This window comes from Sipha flava, unplaced genomic scaffold (assembly GCF_003268045.1).
Source record: "Sipha flava isolate LNK unplaced genomic scaffold, YSA_version1 225_pilon_pilon, whole genome shotgun sequence".
Taxonomy (NCBI): domain Eukaryota; kingdom Metazoa; phylum Arthropoda; class Insecta; order Hemiptera; family Aphididae; genus Sipha; species Sipha flava.
The window spans coordinates 283,159-306,722 of record NW_020272859.1 but is presented as its reverse complement, the minus strand read 5'-3'; the positions used below and the strand labels follow the sequence as shown (position 1 = coordinate 306,722).

The 23,564-nt window shown below is 27.3% G+C and overlaps 1 protein-coding gene across 1 annotated transcript; it reads right to left on the bottom strand.

The window, feature by feature from the left end:
- Positions 1 to 16,622: 16,622 nt before the first annotated feature.
- On the bottom strand, positions 16,623 to 21,990 carry LOC112683384 (MOB kinase activator-like 2). Its single transcript, XM_025554407.1, has 5 exons — positions 21,247 to 21,990; positions 18,789 to 18,949; positions 18,632 to 18,728; positions 17,303 to 17,427; positions 16,623 to 17,213 (listed from the first exon to the last, which is right to left on the bottom strand). The coding sequence occupies exons 1-5, from the start codon at positions 21,249 to 21,251 to the stop codon at positions 16,816 to 16,818; spliced, it is 786 nt and encodes a 261-aa protein (XP_025410192.1). The 5' UTR covers positions 21,252 to 21,990; the 3' UTR covers positions 16,623 to 16,815.
- Positions 21,991 to 23,564: the final 1,574 nt, after the last annotated feature.

Sequence of the window (23,564 nt, the reverse complement as noted above, 5' to 3'; positions counted from 1 at the left end):
AAAAAAAAAAAAAAGAAGATTTTTGATCCAACACTTCATTCACTAGGTTATGCCTCTGTAAGCATCGCTATTACGAATAATAATAGGAGGGACTACGAAATCGAACGGAGAAAAATTCGTTTAAAGTTATGCAACTTGACAGTCCCATAACAATCGATAATTTAGTGTTACTCAAGCGACTCGATGCGAACAAATCAAAACAATTGATTAGCAGTTAATTGGTTAACCTAACCTGGGCTCTGAAGTTACGTGTGTCACGTTTTTCAGCACATTTACTCAGTGCCATTTACAATATCGTCACAATTCAAGTGTCCATACCCCTCCTACCGTTATAATACGACCAGAGGGATTGATGTCACGCTTCCAGCAAACAATCGAATAACGTTATTTTTTACGCGTTCGACGATTGTTTATTAAGATTTAATTAAGAACGTGATAATGATTTTTACGAAATAAAGAGCGTGTTTCTTACTTTTTTTCAACAAAATACTTATAAAATAAGTTTCACAAGTCCATACGCTAACGACACATAGGCAGGCCACATTTGCGCGTCTCTCGTGATTTTACCTGTCGGTAAACCGTTCACGGCTTCGAAATCATCACGAATAACGTTCTCGCGAAACATTGCACTAATGTTAGTCATGATCAAACAGCGATCAACGATCGTTACCATAGATCTGACGACCAGACCTAGGTATGAAGTTTATGCGCAAAACCGTTAATGTTAATTATAACATCGACGTGATGGGAATTGTACCCTACCGACATGCGGTTTTTCGTTCGACGAACGCGCGACCCCCTCGGTTGAGTTGTTACGCAAATCGATGTGCTGGAATAGCGTTTACGATTGCGAATTCGTCTGCAGGTGCACATAAACCACAAGAATATGTACTACTGGCGGCTGTTAACGATTCAGCTGTGTAAGGGTTGGCCGTATACGACCGTGTTTTTACTATTTTTCCGCCATGGCACGAGTGGTGCGCCTGTGGTACAGCAGCACAGTGGAAAGTTCCTGTACGGGCGCGCCCTCTTCTCGCCCGCCGGTCAATGCCGTCGTAAATTTCTCCCACCGCGCGCGATCAAACGGTACCCCACCCGTCCGCGTCGTAATCCGCTTTTGTGCACGAGCGTCGGCGGCGGGCGGAATGCGCGCAGCTCGTGCTTCCGCTGGCGACCGACTCTCATCGATCCGCGCCCGTTTCAGACATTGCGCCCCAGCCCTCGTCGCCTTGACCTAACGTGGCGCGACATTCAATACAATATACATTTTTCGTCGCCGCGAAACCGAAACAATCGATAAACGGTAAACAACGGATAAGATAACGGATACATGGATAAATGGACAAACCGGTAACGGTAACGTACTGTGCAAGCGGTGCACAATATTCAATCAACGTGATTGATTAACGCTTCGTATAGGTCATGCGAAAATCTGTTAAGGGCAAATCTTATCGCGTCTTCGTTGTCTACACTCAACATAGGTACGGTAGGCTCGATAGTTCAATGTTCAAGGGATCGATTTCGAAATTAGATTCAAAGAGCTTTTTGATTCGGAGAGGGTTTGAATTGTCTAGGGGAAAAAAGAAATAGATAATTCGAGTTAAGAAATTTGAACATTTTTATAACAATGTATGTAATTATTATTTAATCGAAATGAATTTATTATTTGTAGCGAGTATATTACGTACATATTACGCATTTATTTATTAATTATACATACATTTAATTGAATCTGGTGTACATATTTCTTTCGCCTTCTTGTTGATTGAGTAGAAAACGATTAACGGAAAAACATTTGAAATTATTAAATTGAACATTAGAAATTAAAAAAATATGCTCTTCAGTGCTTTAAAAAACATTATTTGTAGGTTTTTTTGTGTTGATGAATAAAACATTTAAACTGAGTGAGTGCCTCAGTAGGTATCTTACATCAAACATTTAATGCATTTTTAATCAATGTTCGTAAACTAATAGATTATTCGTATTTCTATGGGCTTCAATTAGTGCAGACACATTATGATTGACGTTTATGCAATGTTTATTTTTACTTTGTTACTACCAATCATTTTCTATAGTATTTTGTATATTTTGTATCAGGAAAAAAAATGTAACCAGAAAGAAGACAGTCACATCGTTTATCTAAAACCCGTAACTACAGTATATAATTAATCGAATTTTAAAATCGTGATGATTTTTGTTTGACCAGACAAATAACATGAAAATTATCCACTGATTTATAACCAACAATAGTTAAATAAATAATTATTTAAAGTAATGAAGACGTTTTACTTATCTTATGTTAGGAATCAGAGTCTACTCGTACTTCAACATCTTACTGAAAATCAGAACGTAGTCTTAGAACCCTGTTATATAACACCAACAAAAAGAAAAAACGTTGATAAATGGACTTAAAATTGGATATGACAAAATTACACATAGCTGATTCGAGGAATTAAAAATAATCCCTCTGCGGTCAATGCGTATACCGAAGCGAACATCTAACTCACAATAACTGCTTTAAAGGATAAAATATATGACATTCCTAAATTAGTAACGCATAAAATAATATTTTAAAAAATAGAAATATAATAATATTTTATAAAATACCAGTCTAGATGAAAGATAAGAAGGCCCATACTCTTAATATTAATGCTGTTAAAAATATTATTAATTTAAGTGAATATTAAAATTTTCTTACTTTTTTAAATACGAAATTGTATTTTATTAATTTATATGTAGACAAAATTACTAAGAAATTACTAAAAGATACTACTAACCATAAGTATAGGTTCTATAGGTACTTTTATCAATAAAACAGATTATTCGATAACTTTTAGTTTTAGGCATGTGATTAAAGAAAATCATAATAAATAGAATCATTGATTATAAGTATTAGTATTTATAACCAATGATATAATATACCGATAACTATTGAATACCTCAATTATAAAAAAATAAAAAATTATACGTTGAATAACACGACTAAAAATAATTTATAATTATTAAACATATTTTTAACATATATAGCTATTTTAGTCCTTTTCTTAGATTTAAATTGAAAATATATAGTCATTGAGACTGACAAAAAATATAGGTTAGCTTGATATTTCTTTTAGCACAATGTGCACTTTACTAAATTCGAAGCTACTTACTTTAATAAAAAATATAAATATGGCATTTCTTTGTTATTTTCACAGATTTAAAAATAACAGTATACTATGAATAAACTCATAATATAGAACTAATATAATAAAATGCATCATGCAATAATTTAAAAACTTTAATTAAATTAATACAGAATTAGTATGAAATACTGACATTTAAATGGTCGATTAGACTACTACATTAGCTATTACACTAGCTGACTGTTCATTTAGGACGTGTTGATTAAATATTTGTGTATTTTATGCATTCGAAAATAATTAAAAGGGAAATTTGGTTGATTATGAATTGTATTAAAACATATATATAAAATATGATTATATTTGAAACCCATGAAAAGTCGAGTATAATATTTAATAGGTACATTTAAAAAACAATTTTAAAGGAAGGTCGCTTCGATTTACATAAACTATACATATCATTGTCATATTTACTTATATGTTATAGTATATATTTACGCTAAATTTTAAAAATTACTATTTTCAATGATTAAGAAATATTACGTTTCTACGATTATATAATGAACAGCTAGTTCATTATTCGTAACGTAATGTTTATCAAAAACATTACGTTGTGAAAATTTATAAATTAAAACACAAAATCAAATGTTTTATTTTTATAACAATGTTAATAGTTATAATCTAGTTTTATTAATATTTTATTGAAATGTGTGTTACTTAGGCTACAAATCAAACAATACAATTATATCTCATATGTAATAGAATATAATATATTATGTTAAATGTGATAAATTAAATTATCATGTACTAGTCATACAATTCTGAAAACATAAAATGATTTGCTTCATTAAAAAAATGTATATAAAAACCAAATTTGCTGGAAAAAATTAATCATTTTGCAGTTTTTTTTCAATGCCTTGTTCTTACAAATCTTATAAGATTATGTTACGAACGTTCTTTAAACAAATTCATATTTCACGAGGTAATACATGAATTTCTTAATGCATATTATTACTGAAAACAATTTGCATACAAAAAAACATCTATCTCAGACAGTCAGACGAATGAATTCCTCGATTTATTTTAAATCAGAAAATATATCATTAATACACAACTAATAGATTCTTTGCTACGATCACAATCTAAATATAAATCAATTAAATTAATCATAAACTAAGTGAACCATTGTGGCAATACAGATCACGTTTAGATTTTAAATGACCTTATAATTGGGACTTTTGATCATTGGCTTCTGATTTTTCGTACACGATAAATTCGATAAAAAATGAATTGCAATGCTCCTCTCGTTTTCATAACTATAATAAAAAAAAACAGATAACCAATTTTATGGCGTCTTAGTTTTCAACGCTTAAAAATTATATAAAAAAACAAAATATTCAACTAATTCTAGCACAGTAAAATGGCCCATCAATTCAGCACGTACTCATACCTATTTACACTACATATAATTTCAATAGTTAATCAAATTTCGAATATCAATACAATGCCTTTGATATGTATCAGTATAATGATAATATTTAATGTAATTTATTTTTCTTTTTTTTTTTTATAAACTTAAGAAGCTTATTTTCACTAAAGTCAGAACAGAGTTAAGCATACAATTCAATAAATTGAAATAAAAATAGTTAAATTATTTATCATGATTATATAAAATAAAAATAATAAAAATAAATTGTTTTACAATTTTTAACTAAATTTAATTTAATGATAGAACTATAAGAGATAAAATAATGTTTACAATAATTGTTATGGCATTTATTTAATTACATAATATAATATAATTAAGTATCTATTATATTTGTAACTGTATTATCTATAAGCTTATATAAAATAAATAACTAATAAATAAATAAATAAACAAATAGTTTATATATAGAAATAAATAAATAATACAAAAGAACAAAAGCATGGGATTAAAAAAAATGGAGGTAAGATTGTATGGATGGTCCTAAGAGCTGATTTAACGGAGAAGAAGAAGAAAAATAAATAAATCTTAGTCTGGAATTTTCTTATAAGTATAAAGTACGACAGATAAAATATAATATTAATATACATATTAAAACAATAATACCTACTTCAGACTTAGTATTGATTTATTTATTTATTTTTATTTTTTTATATATTGAAATAATTATTATTCCAAATAGTTAACTTAAAATAATTATTAAATATAATAGGTTATATCAATGACAAGCTTCTTAATAACAAATGTTTCTAGTTGATCCGGAGAAGTTTGTTATTAAGTATATTATTTATATATAATATTTCATACATAATAACGAATGTTATTATTTAAAAATATTTAGATTATACTCATACTTTGAATATGAATATATATGCTAATTATACTTACGGAATAGAAAAAGTTACATTAATTATTTTTCTTCCATTTAGTTCTCCTATTATCCGATTAATGAGTATTTTCAAGTCTCAATATCTCGACGTGAAGGGTCATTATCCATTTCTAATCAATTATATTTTTTATTATGTAACTGACATATTGCTTACCTACTAAAATATGCGAACTTAAAAAGTAACCAAATATCCTTAATAATAATAATGACACAATGTAAATTAATTTGTAATAATAATCTTTTTTTTACCGACCGTTAGATGAGTACGGAAATTAAATAAAAGTAAATGTTTATGCTTGTTTATATGACAACTTAAAATTATTGAACTCTACTATATTTTCGATTCTGAATATTGTTTGAATTTACTTTGAATCATTTCACTCAATTCGAACGTTTTATTTGTTACAATTTATAAGAAGTTAATTAAGTGCAGTTTGCAAAATAATTTTCATTTATGCATTCGATATATTTTTTTAATAAAGATATTAAAAAAATCAACAAAACCGTAATAAACGTTAAATTATAGTGAACACTTTACCAAGTCTTCCTCTACTCCATCCAGCTATATTTTTCTTTGTTTGCCTCGTGGCCTCTTCCCTTGAGGTACCCATTCAAGAGCTACTCTTAGTGGTTCATTTTCTTCTTGACGCATTATGTGTCCAAGTTATTGTATCGTCTGACTTCTGATAAAGTTAATTATCAGTTCTATTTTCAACATATCCTGTAATTCTCGGTTGTATCTTCTTCGTCACTCTCCCGAGTGGATACCTAATATAGGTCCACAAATTTACGTACATTAGTGTTGGCTTTATTATAGCTACATATAGCTTGGCTTTTGTTCTTCTAGATAACAATTTAGAGGTTAGGAAATGTCACAAGAACGTGAAATGTTTTTTCAACTTTGTTCAAGCGGATGTAAATTTCTTTTGACCATTCGTTTTTTGTTTTTAATGTTGCAACTAAATACTTGAAGTCGTCTATTATTGTATTTTACCTACATATATTCAGCAAACATAGTTTTTCAAGTTTTCAAGAAATACGAACAATCATAATCAGACGCAACATATAATTTTCCAACAAAACCGTATATCTATTGCAAGGCTGAACGTAGTGTAGGTACTTACAGTCATTATAACTATATATTTATTATATTAAACATTGTGTATTTACGCGGTACGTTGGTGCGTTTAACACGATACACTGAATATTAAAACGTAATATAATTAGAGTATATAATACGATAGTTGGTAATTATGTAATATGGAATATGACTGTCGTACCAATAAGACATAACCCGTGCACATAAGATTGATATTGGCAATTATGCAACAATGTAGTTCATTCAGTTGAGTTTGTTGTAAAGTATAACCATTGAGGCATCGAATATCGTTTGAATTTACTATACGGTCTACATGTCTCAAAATACTATTGCAGATTAGACTATTCTAGACGGATTGATTAAATGTTTTAAAATTTAAAACATTATTCATAAATATCTGGTGTATAAAAATTATATTCCAATTCCAATAAAAAAAAATGTCAAAAAAAACGAACAAAACAGTGTTCGTATAATGGGCAATCATACAACACGTAAGCACATCCGGATACTAACTAAATAATGTGTTTGGCGCGGCATTGTCACCATTATAACTGAAGTCGACCCATGAGAACTCTGTTTCCGGTTTCCAAGGAAATTATATTGGTCCATAAAACTACATCATACGATAATAATTATAAATAGGTAAATTATGTACTGTTTGTAAGTATGCACGTTCAGACGCGAATTTAGAAATGAAAAAAGAGGGAGACTAGAAAATTGAGTTATTGCCATAATTCGTTGCGTATGTCGATTCGTACAAAGTCTTTCTTATGTCTAATTTTTTTAATATTTTAAGTACCTACGTCTGATATAATTATACCTAATGTTTGAGTAGGGTTTCAGCCCCTATAACCTCCCCCTTTATATCCACACCTGCACACGATGAAGATTTGACATTTATCAACCTTGAACAAGCATATTATTTTCGTTCATAAAGTGGTGGGCAATTGTGTTGAAAACTGAAAACTTGCTGGCCAACCTTCGATCATGTACGACAGGCATGTCAAACTAAAAATATCAAGTATCAAGTATCAAATATATTAAATAGTTTACTAAGTGGGCCGCACATAAAAATGTAATGAAAAAAAAATATTAAATTATTACATATGTATACATATAAAACCATCAATAAAACTTACTCGATTACAGTTTATCAGAATATAAGACATAATGACGTATACCAAGTATAACAATTTCTGTAGAAATTATATAGACTCTTATAAGAGTCTAAGATAGTTGCGACTTGACATTAATATCTTATAATTTTTTTACTATTAATTTTTCTATTTTTTCGATTGATATGGTAGCCCCGGGTTATAAAAAAAATTAGCCGTGGGCCACATGAGACCCGCGGGCCGTGTGTTTGACACAAAGGCATATTTGAGTTGAGCCCATAGGGGGGCGAAACTAATTTTTCTTATGTACAAATTTAAAAATAATTTACAGTTCAATCTACAATTTATGTTTCTATCATCATGATAACATATTATAATGATAGACTAGTAATTTACTCGTATATTCTTAATTATTTATACATTTCATTTTTTAAGTAAATCATTGTACATATTATATTCAACAAAAATACGAGCAATGGGAGGAGCGAATGCCCCATTCGCCCCCCCCCCCCCCCCCCCCCCGGGGGGGGGGGGAGCGAATGCCCCACCCGCCCCCCCCCCAAATACGCCCTTGGTTTGACATGTCTGATGTACGATACACTTTTATAAAATATCTAACAATTTCAAAATTAGATAAAAACTTACAATCTGTAGGTATCTTGTGAAAATAACCAACTAATAAGTTATACAAGTTAATATTAGTAGTAACTATTGTAATGTGATAAGATTTAATTGTAACTGGCAAAACGCGTTATAATAAATGGTTAATAGTTTAAAAACAAAAAGTCATGTATTTCAATATTTTTAGTTGCTTTTAATTGATATGCTCAAATGGTTACACTTGGACTGGATTTAATAGGATCCAATTTTTGGTTCTTGTACTAACTCAAGTTATATTAACTTCAGGTTGAATGAAGTAATATTCACTTCATTCAACATGCTCACCTTTTCTCTTTGTCAATAATTATCTCGTACACGCATAAAACGCTCGAGTGTACCGTCGCAGCATACGTCATATTGTATATTTCATGTTGATACTTATAGTATGAATATTTAAATTATGATATGTCTCTATACAACCTGCATAGCACATAGATATTAAGTTATAAATACGAGTATCTCTCATAAAGCCCATTATTATTGTTACATATATAAATTATAATAACGCACGTTGCGGTAACTCGGCAGTCAGACGATTTCGGTACCTAACCGTAAAAGTGATGGGGAGTGTTACGTACGAAGGTTTAGATTAACTCAGTAGGTACCTATTGCTATAACAGTACTAACCTACGTTATCTACGTACATTGTAATAATGGAACAACTACTCGTCAACAGCAGTAATATTGCCAGCACAATGCACATACAATTTATTTATAACAGTCAAAATACTTACCTACTATTATTATATAGTATAATGTTTTAAAGTATGTTTTTGTATGCCGTTTGTCCATTGTAGAAGTTTAATGTTTTCGACGCTTAAACAATAACTATTTAGACAAAGCAGATTTTGAAATTATTTTAATCTACATTATAATAATACCATATTTGGTATATGTTCCATTGTCCATTGATATTATTGTTTTAACCATAAATCACATTTTTATAAATTGGTTTTAATAGAAGATAGATAGCCTACGTATCTGTAACACAAAATAAATAAAACGTTTAATTTTATATTTTTTATAGTTGGTTTATACTAATATAATACAAGTAAAAATAATTTTTACCTGTACTAATTTTACGACTTTTTATGCTGAAAAGTGATAGTATTCACCAGCAGTGTTGTACACATTTAGTATTTTAATGCCTATGTACCTCTCTTTAAATATTTTTGTGTTTTTAAAGTCTTCAATTATTTAACCTTCAAGCATTCAAAATACAATACTTTTGAATTGTTTCCATTAACTTACATGCTGAGTAAATGTTTTTCTTTGCTTTACTTGTATTCTGTAGTCCACACACAATTTTTGATTAACATTCTACTCGTATAGGTAATCAATTTAAATTTAGCCATAAGTTTTGCTAGTTGAGTTGCATGACAACCATATATCACATCTGTCTAGTTTAATGATAAGAATGCTAGGTATTTGTTAATCAATGGCTTTAGCTCGATACATTTAATTATTTCTGGTACAACCATAGACATATAAACCAAAGTTTATATGGGTATAACCGATCAAAATGGTTTTAGGTTAGTTTTTGTTAGTTTTATTTATTGGTTTTGGGTTAATTTGGAGCGGCCAGCATAAAGCTTTCAGTCACAATTGATGAGCGCACCGATGATGAAAATTTAACGACATAATATAATTATATAGGACACATAATGTATCTACTCTGCAGAAATGAGTACTGAAGTAAGATCTTAACTCGAGCTATACTCATAGGCGCAACTAGGGGGCATAAGAAAGTCTTTAGAGCTCCTGAATTCAAATTAAATACCCTTGTTATTTTTAAGGCCAACTTATATGTGTACAATTATATTGAAATACCATTAATTTTATTTTCAGCAATTTCGGTGATTTGTTATAAGATCATATGACAATATTTGAAGTAAAGAAGCTCTACTATGGAAACAAATATTTATAGCCGCAAATATACTCCCTTGCCCTTTTATCGATAAAATAAATTGTTATAATGGCCTACTGTTCCCTAAAGTAAACCAATATTTTAAAATTGATGGTACGTTGTGTCCGTTAAAGTTGTCAGTGTTCAAGTAGAATGGAATTTTTGAAATTAATTAATTAGTTATATTCTATGTTGGAAAATCGACTAAAAGGATTAGATAATTCATCTGGATATCAATAAAGAAATATCAATTCAAAACAGTGAGGTTAATTTATTACAAAATTACCAAAATTATACTTTTTTTATTTAAATAAATAAAACAGTAAATTAGGTTAATAAAACCAGATTTCAATATAAATTATTTTATGACATGATAATTAAAAATAAATGAATAATTACATGATATGTAAGGCTGAGATTTTAATGCTCTAAAAAAAAATATGCAAAATGTTTTCAAATTAATAAAAAATGAATTATAAAAATCATGTTACTATACATATTTAATTATATTTATTTAATATAATAATAATAAAATAGGTACCTATTTGTTTAATATTTATATTTTATTTAACATTATTAAAATTTAATCGTCATTGAACTCATACAAATAGAAACATTTCTTTCGACTATTTTAATTTTATTATATTTTTGATAAAATATGTACATGGACCGAAATGCTCGTATTTATTAGTTTATCAGTTTAGTAGATGCATACTAAATGTGCAAGTTTTGATCGAATAAACACATGATTAAATACTCTTATATTTAAGAATTAATAAATAAATTCTGAAAAATGCTCTAAAACCCTGAAAATGCCATAAAAACATCAAAATAGGTATTCCATAAAAATGTATTTAAAGTTAAATTTGTCATAAAATACAAAAGTTTAAAATAAATACTACATTAAATTAATCAGTATCCCCTGAAACACATTTTCTGCTTACAGACCTACGTGTTGGGTTATTAGAAAAAAAAATGCATTTGTATCAAAATCCCAACCCTAATGATACGTATTGTTATGTTCAGGTCATCCAGTTTGTTTATTTAAAATTTACCCCCCCCCCCCCCCCAATACAGGTCTAAATACGCCACTGATCATATATTTTAACTTATATATTTATAAATATGATAAATTTGATACATATATATAGTCTTTATTTTCAATAACCTTTTGATTAACCTGATTAAGCTCAATTGAACATTTTAATTTTAAATTCCGTTGCAAAATTGTCATATTAAGTATGAAGAGTATTATGACGTTAGTATAATAATTGTAAAGCTTTTGATAAATTCGTTTAAAATTCAAACTTTCAAGGATTTTTATTCGTTGATTTAAAACTGTATTATGGTATAATAGTTTATTTTATCAAAATAATTGAAAAATATTATTGTTTATAAAAATATAAATTAAATCAAACATTTGAACCTCAATGTTTACTCTTTATATCCATAGGTACATTATTTTAATTTATAGATAAATATTGTACGTATTACGTAACAGTGCAGTTTGTACGGTATACCCAGCGGCGGAACTAGGAAGTGAAAAACGAGGTTTCATCCCCGGGCGTAAAATATTAGAGGATGTAATTTTTGTAATTATTAACATCTAATTTGATATTTTTAACTTTGTTAAATATTGATATTAAGTTGAAACTCAATTAGTATGATTGTATATTAATTATTAGAAAAAAATTCTCAAGAAAAGTATTTGATTATTGGTCTATGGTAGGGCGTAATTTTAACATTTTCCCCAGTCGTAAAAATTCCTAGTTCCACCTCTGGGTGTACCCATGCAGCTGTTTCAATTATGGTAAATACATATTTTAAAATAATATAACAAAAGAACAGCCGATTATAACAGAAAATGATAAAATGGGTACACGTGTAGTGTATACATGTATACTGCAGTATACTCATAACACATATCTATATCCAAGGCTGGGCATTAATGAGTTAAAAATTAAAATCAAGTTTAAACGTTAAGTTAATATTAACTAAGTTGATGATTCGCTACTTTATTTTGGAACTAACTTTTAATTTAATACGTTAATTTTTTAGCATATATAACATGTTAACTTATAATATATATATATATATATATATATATATATTGAAACATTACATTAATAATATAATACTACTTGTATTTATAAAAATACTCCTGTTCAAAATGTTGCACTAATTAACTTTTTAATGATTGAAAAAGTATAGATTTTTTCAACTCTAGTTACCCATATGATGAGTTGATCGGACACTCAGTGCTGTTTTCTAAATTTGAAGATAATTCCGAACTTAAAAAGTATCTAAATGTATATCATCTATAGAAATTCTATTTTTATTACCGATGAAAAACAATTATTTTTAACTTGAATAAGAAATGAACTAAGTTAATTTTTTTATTTATTCATTTTTGACTTAACAAACAAAAATATATATGGTTAACTGTTGACTTTTAACTTGACTTAATTTTTCTTAGATTAACTCAACTTAATGAGTTAAAAAGATAATAACATGCCAATCCTTGTTTATATATTGTATTTAAAACCAACATACTCAGATACATATTCTATTATAGTGGTTCTCAAACTGTACTCCGTAGAGCTCTAGGGCTCCGTGAGATAACTCTAGGAGCTCCGTGGGCATATCTGAATTAATTAAATTTAAATATTATTATATTTCTTAGTTATCGAGGACAAATACTGGTATGATTACTTGAATTGTGTAATGAATTGTACGTTTTAGTGACATCTATTTAATTTACAACTCGGACTTCTGGTAAAATTTGGTTATATTTGGTCAATAACGTAAAATAACCATAGTTTCCACGACGAATGACAAAATTAAATTTTGGAATTATAATATATGGATAATATAATATAATATAATATAATATAATTATATTATATATAATATAATTATAATATATATATATAATATAATTATATATATATATAATTTATGGAATTATAAAATACTGTTAATTATTATTGTCTGTATTAATTGTTTTGTATAAATTCCTGATTTTTGGGACTCCACAATTTTTTTTTTTAGGAAGATAAGGGATCCGCAAACAAAAATGTTTTAAAACCGCTGCTCAATTATCATATTTTAAAGTGCATAATCTACTCGTAATATTATGTTTAAATAACAAATTAATAAAATTCAACTTTTATGAAACGTTTAACTTAATATAATTTACTTTTATCAGTGTTGCGTGCCGTAAGTTTAGCACTACTGAAGTTGAATATGAATGAAAATGTGTTCAAATAGTAACTCGATTTTAAATTATTAACCGATTATTTTAAAATATTCTATGTTCAAAACATTTAAATTCATTAACCGACGTGAAGGTGCTTATTATGCCCGAACACATTATTAAGACACAGTTAAATATTGGTCTGTTCGGGCCTATACGTAGTTTTATGTGAAACTGTGGTTCTCCTTTTTCCTAAGAGCTTAATTGGCCTCGTTTTAAGTACCAAATTATTTATTACACCACTTTGATAAAATGCATGAGTTTTTATATTGATTTCCTGTTGTATGCTTGAGTGGTTAGCCTAGGAACTTCTGCGAATCACATAACTACTTTTATATTTAACGACGATAATTATATCGACTTATAAATATGACTTATATTTGCATATTTGTTTTATCCCCCGATATTTCGGTTATTGCAACCATACTACTGGTGCCAATGTATATTGATTAAATAAAAATTATTCAAATACTTGATGTGATGTGTGGTTCCCTTGTGTCATGATATTCGTTAACATTTATACATGTCCATAATATCAGGATACAACAGCTTCAGCAATATTGTTCATTTAACATATAATTAAGTTAAAGTAGATTTAATAAATTATTAATTATTTTTAATAAGTTTACTGTTTGATATTTTATAGGACATTATGTGTTGTAAAAAGCTTAAAAAAAAACTTGAAAATCATATTAATATAGTATATATACTTTTTTAGCTAAAATAAATAATTAATTTTTATCAATTGAAAACAATCAAACCAAATTCAAAACGTGATACTAGAAAGTTACTAGAAATAGAGCTCATTGATAGATCAATGTACATTCATATCAAATAATTTTATAAAATATTATATCATATTAATATTAAATAATTTAGTTCAAGCTTTATATTTAAAACTTCAAATATGTAGTGAAATTTTTAAATTAAAGAGTAATCCTTATGTACATTTTTAATAGGCAACAGACTTCATTAACCAATTCAATGTATAACGGGTTTTATCTTGGTAAATAGTTACAATAATTTGTAAATAATTGTTACTACATTTAGTTCAGGTCTATGTATATACATTTTAATTATCTTATTATACTACTACATAGTACAATTAATGAATATACTATTCATTAAAAATAGTATACTTTTTTAAAGAAAAGTAAAAACAATATAGTTGTATAGCATATTAAATATACATATAAGATATATATGTATACATTAAATATATTTTTAATTTAAACAACAAATATAACACAGTTAACAAATTTCTATTCTTAACATTACAACAATGTTTTATTATTATTTAAGTTTCAAATAAATATATTTATTTAATATCATGAACATTAACATGATATAGGTCCTATTAAGATACATATTAAAGGAACTTGGTAGTTACACTAACCCAGAATTATTTAAATAAAACTATTAGCAACTGCCAACCTCAAGAAAAATGCTAATCAGGTAAAAAAATTATTAGATACTAATTGATGAGTATTTTGCATGAATTTTATGAATTTGAATTTTTTTTTTTAAAATAGCCAAAAAAAAAAAAAAAAAAAAAAAACTATATAAATATGATTCAATAAATGTTTAACATACAATATTGATATAACCTAATAAAGCACTGAAGCGACAAATTACATAATATATATACCATAGTTACATATAATAGTGCTCTCAAACATAAAAACATAATTATTTAAATTTTTAACTTCATAAATACCTTAATTCATTCATTCAGCCTTATAATAATTAAAATAATACATTTTTTGAATATTTATATAACTATTTATTTAAATAATTTTTTTTTTTGGAATTTTTTTTGTTAAATACTTTCTTATAAAAATATATTTTTTCTTTTTAACACTCATAAACATTTCACCCGAAACAAGAAGTGGTAAACTACTAACATACAGGTATTTTTAATTTAAATATAATATATACCTAAATTACACGAAAATTAAAATTAATTAAATAAATAAATAAATAATATTAGTTATCTAAAAAAAAAATCACAATTGTCTTATTATCATAGTATTACACTTGACATACCAATTTTCTTTAGGATTCTATTCCAATAAAAATAAATAAGGTTAATGATATTGTAAAAAATTAGGTAACTCAAATCTATTATAAACAAGTGCTGTTTGTTTTTGGTTAGAAATATAACAACCTGAAAATACATTATCTCACAAAATTAAAATAAGGTAGAATAATGAAGATTACAAAGTTAATAACAAAGTAAATTATAACATTTAACATAATCCTATATAGGTTACTAAAAAAGTATTCTATAATGAAAAAATTGGACGGTTAAATAATTGGCCATTATAAATAAAAACAAACAAACAATAGTAATATTTTAACATGCTATGACAATATATTCAAATTTTTGGTAGTTTAAATTCCTAAATTTCTATGAAAAAATAAAATAAAAATGAGTTGAAATTAATACTTATTATTATTATTATTATTTTTGTTAGCTTACACATGTATTATTATTATATTCTACACAAATGGTTGTATATAATCTTACAATTTACCTGTGGCCTAAAACAATTCATTAAAACAATCACTTATAATAAGTACAATTTCCGAAAATAAATAATGTTTTTAAAGGGTATAATTTTACTATCACAATATTTAAATACATCACAAAGACAGACGAAATAAAAATTACAAATTTCAACAAATTGTCTATTAAGAGCATTTGTATATCATTTTTAAAGCTATACACATAGATCTGAGTATATTCAGAGACGTTTAAAAATTTTAATTATTAGAAAATAAAAATATTTGAGCTGAAAAGTTTTTAAAATATTGTATTATAAGATCTACAAGGAAATAAAATAACATGTCTATGTATAAATAATTTTAATTTAGATAATCAAATAAAATTTTAGTAAAATAACAATGTAAATCTTTGAGTTCACAATAAAATTAGAATATATTCTAAAAGTTTAAAACAGCTATAGGAAAAAGTGACAAACAATAAAAGTAATAGAAGATGTTTACTACTATTAGGATAAAACTTGAATAATATTAATACAGGAACAATTATTCATAGAATTTTCTTGTATTATAAAAATCTTTTTTTTTTTTTTAGTAAATATTTGTTTTTAAATTTAGCTAGGAGTTTATTTACTACAAATCTTTTACAATAGTGTATTGTTTGCCAAGCTGTATATTCTAACTAGAAACTTTATGTAAATATAAATGATACATATATATTATTCTAACCTCACTATACAAACATATTTAATGTGATATGACATTGTATTTAATAGACTAGAAATTATCAATATGAGTAGCTAAGGTTTGTGTATTAGTAGGAGAAGGATTTGGGAACATATTAATAGGTGGATCAGCATAAGACATAGTAGGTTCTTTGTTGATGACTCCTTTATATTCATCAGAAGATTCATCGTCAGCAGTTGTCTCTCCATCATTTCCTAAAATTTTTAATGCTACCACAAGATCTTGTAGAATTTCAGTTTCACGTAGTTCAATTAATTGGTAACGATGATTAAATACTGACAAGTGAGCAAACACACAATTTAAGTGTGAGTGCAAATTTAGAAGTACTAATTCGCGAAAGTGACTATGATAAAGATGAGCTATAACATGAAATAACAACCTTAAGATCTTTCTTACAACAACCTCAAATCCGACAGGGAATTCATTAGCTGAAATAATGTATATAATTTATGCATTAATATATTTATAATTCTTTAAAAGAAATCATATTTTCACAAATTATTACTAACAAACATACCATATTTAGTTGGAAAAATAGTCTCGTCATTAATAGTTTTTTGAACATATGTCATGACATAGTCAATGTATAAAGGAGCAGCTACTCGAGATTTTTTTCCTTTTTCGTCAAACCACAAATATGATCTAAAAAAATCAAAATATAAACATTATACATTTTCAAATAAAATAATTATTAATAATTAATAATTAAATCAAAACATTCAAATGTACTATTTTTTTTATTTAAAAATTTAAAATTGGTATAATTGCTATTAGAATCATAGAGAATTAAAATGTTTTGAACTTCAAGTTATAAAGATTATCATACTATATTTTATTTTATTTAGAGTAATAAACAATAAAATATTACTCTGTAGACTCTGTATAAGTTAACAAGACATATTACCTTCTTTAATGTTTATAGTTAAAATAAATATTTAAATTTAATTTTATATAAGTTTTAAGCAACACGATTAATTTCACAGAAAAAATGTATTTAATAAATTTATGAGAAACAAATATATATATATATATATATATGTATATACAATTATGTATTTATAGGTAATATGAATGATTTTAATATTTAAATAAAATAATATTAAAATTATTATTATTATATTTCAATATACTACAAATATTAAATCAATAGTATATTATAAATAATTACAGTTTAGAGCAGGAGTCAGGAACCTGTTACACCTTAACATACAATCTATGGCTCTTTGGAAAATGCATCAATATCGAGACCCGTAAAATATAAATTACATTATATGTTACTATAGTGATAATATTTCCTGAATTTCTTAATAATGATATTTATTTCAGGTAAAAATAAAATAAAATTTTATCTTTAATGACTCCCCATAATATTTATTATTAATTTCTATAAATTTTCCACCATATAAAAACATAGCAATATTGTGAACAAAATGTCTATAAACAAAAAGCTTAAAATTGAAGAGGAAATAGAAGTTTAAGAAATGAGTAATACTTATGCATTTGTCCAAAAAACCATAGAACAACCAAAATGTCTCATTTGTGATCAAAACTTTTGACTAAAAAAAAAAAGAAGCTTATCCAAAAGTCTCTCTGGACTCTTATCATTCTTTCCTACGAAGGCTGAATGGAGTGACAAAAGATACTTAGCAAACTATTAGTGTACCTACTGTATTATTTCATTTAAATTTAAATACTTATAAATAATCGACCACTTTTTCTTTATTTGATTAATAATATGTTCAATATGTAATTATTTCAAAAATTCAATAATTTATTGACGAAATAAATAACTTAAAAATCTTATGTTACATAATTAATCTCAATTTATCTATAATTCGTGAAGTACCTGTAATTTGGTCCAACCATATCAGGGCATCCCGAAATAGTACAGAATTCTGATATAGTGCCATATATTAGGTTGGTATTGTCAAATATTGAAATTGCTATAATGAAATAAAAATATTAATCAATTTCAAATAATATTAATCAGGTGATATACTTACTATGTGAAGCAAGCCACTCATTAAAATCTATTCCATTCGGTATTTCAACTAATATCCTAAGATCAATATCTGGTAACTTTTTTTCCAACACAGCTTCTTCTAAATACAATTTGTTATCATCACTACATAATGATTCCTTGTCTTTAGTTTTGCGGCCTTTCCTATTAATAGATATGAAAATGATTAATATATTAGTTAATATATAATATATTAATTATATACAATATTATTTGACTAATGCATATAGAATTTTTATTTTTAAATTATTATTAAGATAACTATTTTTATGACCAATATTTTAAAGCTCATAAAATTATGTTAAATATATAACAATATGAGCAATTTTTCTTAGTATTTAGGCATTCATGTATTTAATATTTCATAATCAATATAGGTTTATAGTTTTGAAAATCAATTTAATTTAATGCTAAGCAATAAACTATGAAGAAATCAATATTGTTACACAATATAAAAATTATAATGAGTTCTAAATTTTGTTAATTTTATTTTTAAATTTACATTTAGTCTACCAAATTTAATTTTTTACTAACACATTTATTTTAAATCTATTTAAATCTATTTAAATATCTTTTTATCATACATTTTAAGTAAAAAAAAGTGTAAGCAAATGTCAGATCATTTTAAAATTAGATTTTAAGAAAATTAAAATAATAATTAATTTCAAACACAATAATAATAACTATATTATCAAAGAAGTCTGTCATAAAAATCAAATAAGAGATAAACAGTCTGCCATAACTCATAATACTTAAATACTAAATAATTAATCTTTTATCAGGTTTTTGTTACCATGACTATTATTTTAGGAATTATAATTACTAAAGGAGAAAACCAAAATAATTAAGTAGAAAATATACCAATAAACATACACATTTTATAAAAAAAAATATAGGTAGTAAATAATTGATACATTTTAATAATGTTTTGTCGATGATATATTAATAATTGCAGTTTGTTTTAATTTCAATCTTTAAACATTGAGCTATTTATATAGTCAATAAATAAACATTATTTATTAATTAAATTATTAGTTATTACCTATAGTATTGTTATTACGAGTTATAAGAAATACATCTAATAATACAATAAATCAACAGTGATTGTGTACACCATGGCTAGGTTTTCATAAATTAATTTATGGTATAGATTATGGTTACATTTTTATTTCAAAGTTAAAATCAACATTAAAAAGTTTCTATGAAAGCCACTATATCTTGATCATTATTGTTATAGTATGTTTTATTACTTTGATGTAAATATTATGACGGCATAATGTAAAGAAAGTTTATTCATCTAATTTGGTACATATATATATATATATATATATATATATTGTACATATAAAGAATGTTAAGAATATAAACATAAAATTACTTATTTATCTAAAAAAATATAAGTATAAAAACTACAGTCATCTAAAAAATTAAATAATTGTTATGATATGGAACTTAAAAGTCAGTAAACTTAGTAACCTACTATAATAATTAATGAGAAAGGGAAATATATTTCTTATAACCATACAATTAAAACTAATTTTAATACAACAAAAAATAACAGGAAATAATTCAAGCTTATAAAAAAAATTACCTTACAAGATTAAGATAACAATTCTTTTTAAATTTACAAATACTAAATTTAATATGTATAATGGGATTATAATAGAAAAACAAATGTATATCTTAGGCATAAAACACAAAAATTGGGTAATTTAAAGTATATTTTAGTTGGTTAACTGTCCTAAAATGATAATTAATATGTACTTTCAATTTTGTGAAACAATGAACAATAAGTTATACATCTAATTTTGTGAATTAAATTAAATATTGTAATTTGAACCAACCATGTAAAAATACAATTTAAAGTAAAAGTAAACTTAATTTTAAATAAGTAAATATTTTGTAATTTTATAAGTAATTAATCAAAAAAAAGTATAATTAGGTATATAACTAAATTATAAGTTTCATATAATTGAAACAGGTATATATCTTATTTTAGTTTTAATATACTGCAAATCTAATTAAAGTATTGTAATTATAACAAATAATTATTAAGCAATAAATCCAATTTTCACTAATATGCTTATTTCAGTTGTATCCAAAGCAAAGTATGATAAAAATAATGAAAATAAATTTAATACAAGATTACATCTGCTAGGTTCCAACATTGTTATAAAATAAAATTTATTTTTATTACATTTGCAGTGAGAAGAATCATCTGTCTCAATCAGATTCTACAAAAATCATGAATAAAAACAATGGAACACCTGCAATTCATTAGTCATCAACTATGCTTATTACCAGAAATATTAGACCATCCGATGGGTAGAACAAACCTAACAGTGACAAGAAAAACCCCAGTCGATCGGTGGGACGAGTTTACTGGGGGAGGGGACTGAGGAAGGTTGAACAGAAGTTAATGATGACATTGATACACTTACCCCATGAACCAGTCCACGGTGTCGCGGAGATACTCGGGTAACTTGTCCAGTTTGTCGGATTGCCTATGCGTCCACCATTCAAGTATTATGTATGGCCGAGGAATCGGGCGGCGGGCGAACGGGTGGAGGATGGGCGAGCGCGATTACCACTGTGTGTTGACAGAGCGTCAGGTGGCCATGTTCTGCGGGGCACGACGCGGACGTAATGTGTTTGTCTATTACGGTGTATTGTTACGACGATGACGGCGGCGGCGACAACGACGACGACGATTGCGTTGCGGCGGCGTACGACCGAAAGCGCATCGCAACCACAATCACACTACAGTAACGGCGGCGGCGAGTTAAACATGGTAATCTCCTGTTTATACTGTTTATCGTTTACACGGGTGTTGTTGCGACCGTTGGGCTTTCGCGTTAACACGTACAACGCGCTGGGAAAAAAAATAAACAAATAATAATAGTAATAATTTTGCTGTCGAACATGAGAGAGAAATTAACAAAAAAAAAAAAAACGTTATCATTCCGCGAGTCTTGGGTATGATAAGAGGGCGTTCATCCGCGATGTGATAATGTGTGACCGACCGATCAACGTTATTCTTTTTCTCTTCTGTGATAACGCTGAGTCACCCGAATCGTTGTCGAAACGTAAATAAAAACGTACGACGTCAGCCATGATGATCTTCTAAATACAGTCCACAAGCATTCGATCGGACCGATCTCTCCGGACTCGACTTCCCGATGGTCAAACCGATCAACGAATCGATCACCGATCACCTCAACGGCGCGGGTGTCAGCTGTTTTCAAGCCACCTCCGTTTCACCTGTGCACGACGTATTTACACGTGTACCGCCACTGTAGGCCGGTGAAAAATCGTCGCTCGAAATTTTATGAATAAACATACACGCATGTACTTAGTATCCAAAATTAAATTTCAAAGTCAGCGATATCAATCAACTGTGTTTCGATATTATTTCATTTTTAGTAATGTAATTGTCAGATCAGGTGAATAATCGGCCGCCGGGAAAATATTCGTAGAACCGCCGAGTGTTGATAATACTATTATACATACATATTTCGTCCAATGTTGAAAATGGATGTTCTTTATGGGATGGACATATTAGATGTAAATTCTAAGCGCCCGAGAGTCAAAACCATAATCAGACTGGAAAATGTATGCAAAAATATGCAGCCTTTCAAAATGTGGCGCTGTATACATATAAATACGCACCGCATCAGTGCATTTTTTAACTAGTTAACTAAGTGACACAAATGTCGCCCAGTGATTATACTCTGTCAACAGTATTTTAAAAAATTGGGAAAAATAATGCGAACAAACGTGTAATACTATAGTTGTACTATGGTATACATTAACTATTTTGAGAAAAACATTTTTTGTCGCCCAGTGAAAATTCTTTATAAAATGCACTGCACCGCAGCACTGTCTAATTATTATTTTAGACCATACGCACGATGTGTTTTAATGGCTTGACAATGACCTCGAATCCCGTAGTCATCACAGGCTTGAATAATGTAAGAGCGACAAAAAATAAAAATAAATAAATAAAAATAATAGGTATGTAAAAATTAAACTAAAACACATTCGTGCAAGACTTCAATATTGTTAATCACGTATTACGGTGTAAATGCATGTCGCGACGTTCATAATTTTATAATTAATCACTAAGTCGATCAGAAGCGTTTTACGAATGAGGCGGAATACTTGATTGATCACCTGTGGGTGATGCAAGGTTGCCATTTAGGGTAGAGTTTTAGTAGTGCGTCTTCGCGGACGATTGCCAGCTTCGAAGGCAGCTGAAATTAAATCTTTTGATTCACTCTTTTTTCCTATGACAAATATACCAACTTGAAATTTAAGAGTACCAAATTGTTCGGTTATTGTACGTATTATTTGGACTTAGGGTGCAGGGCATGCATACCCCCTTGAATAACCTATTTGTATAGTCGATAATTATCAACGAGTTAAGTAATATTGGTATTGTAGAATTTTGTTTTAGCAAGTAGTCGGCAAATTTGTATATTTACAACCCACTCCCTCTCATCAATATTTGCTAGCGCTGGTTCGGCTTGTGTGTACCTGGACCCTATGTGCGTGGTGATGATTGACGATGGGGATAAATAATAACTAAACTAACTCGAAATCAAATTGCTTTTTTTAAATCCGTATGAATATCTAAGGTACTTACACGAGACTTGTCGACAGTAGTGTGGTGAACTTAATTAACTAACGAAGAACAATAATTTATATTGTTGAACCCACCACCCACAACAAAAAAAAAAGAATTAACTTTTCTTGAAGA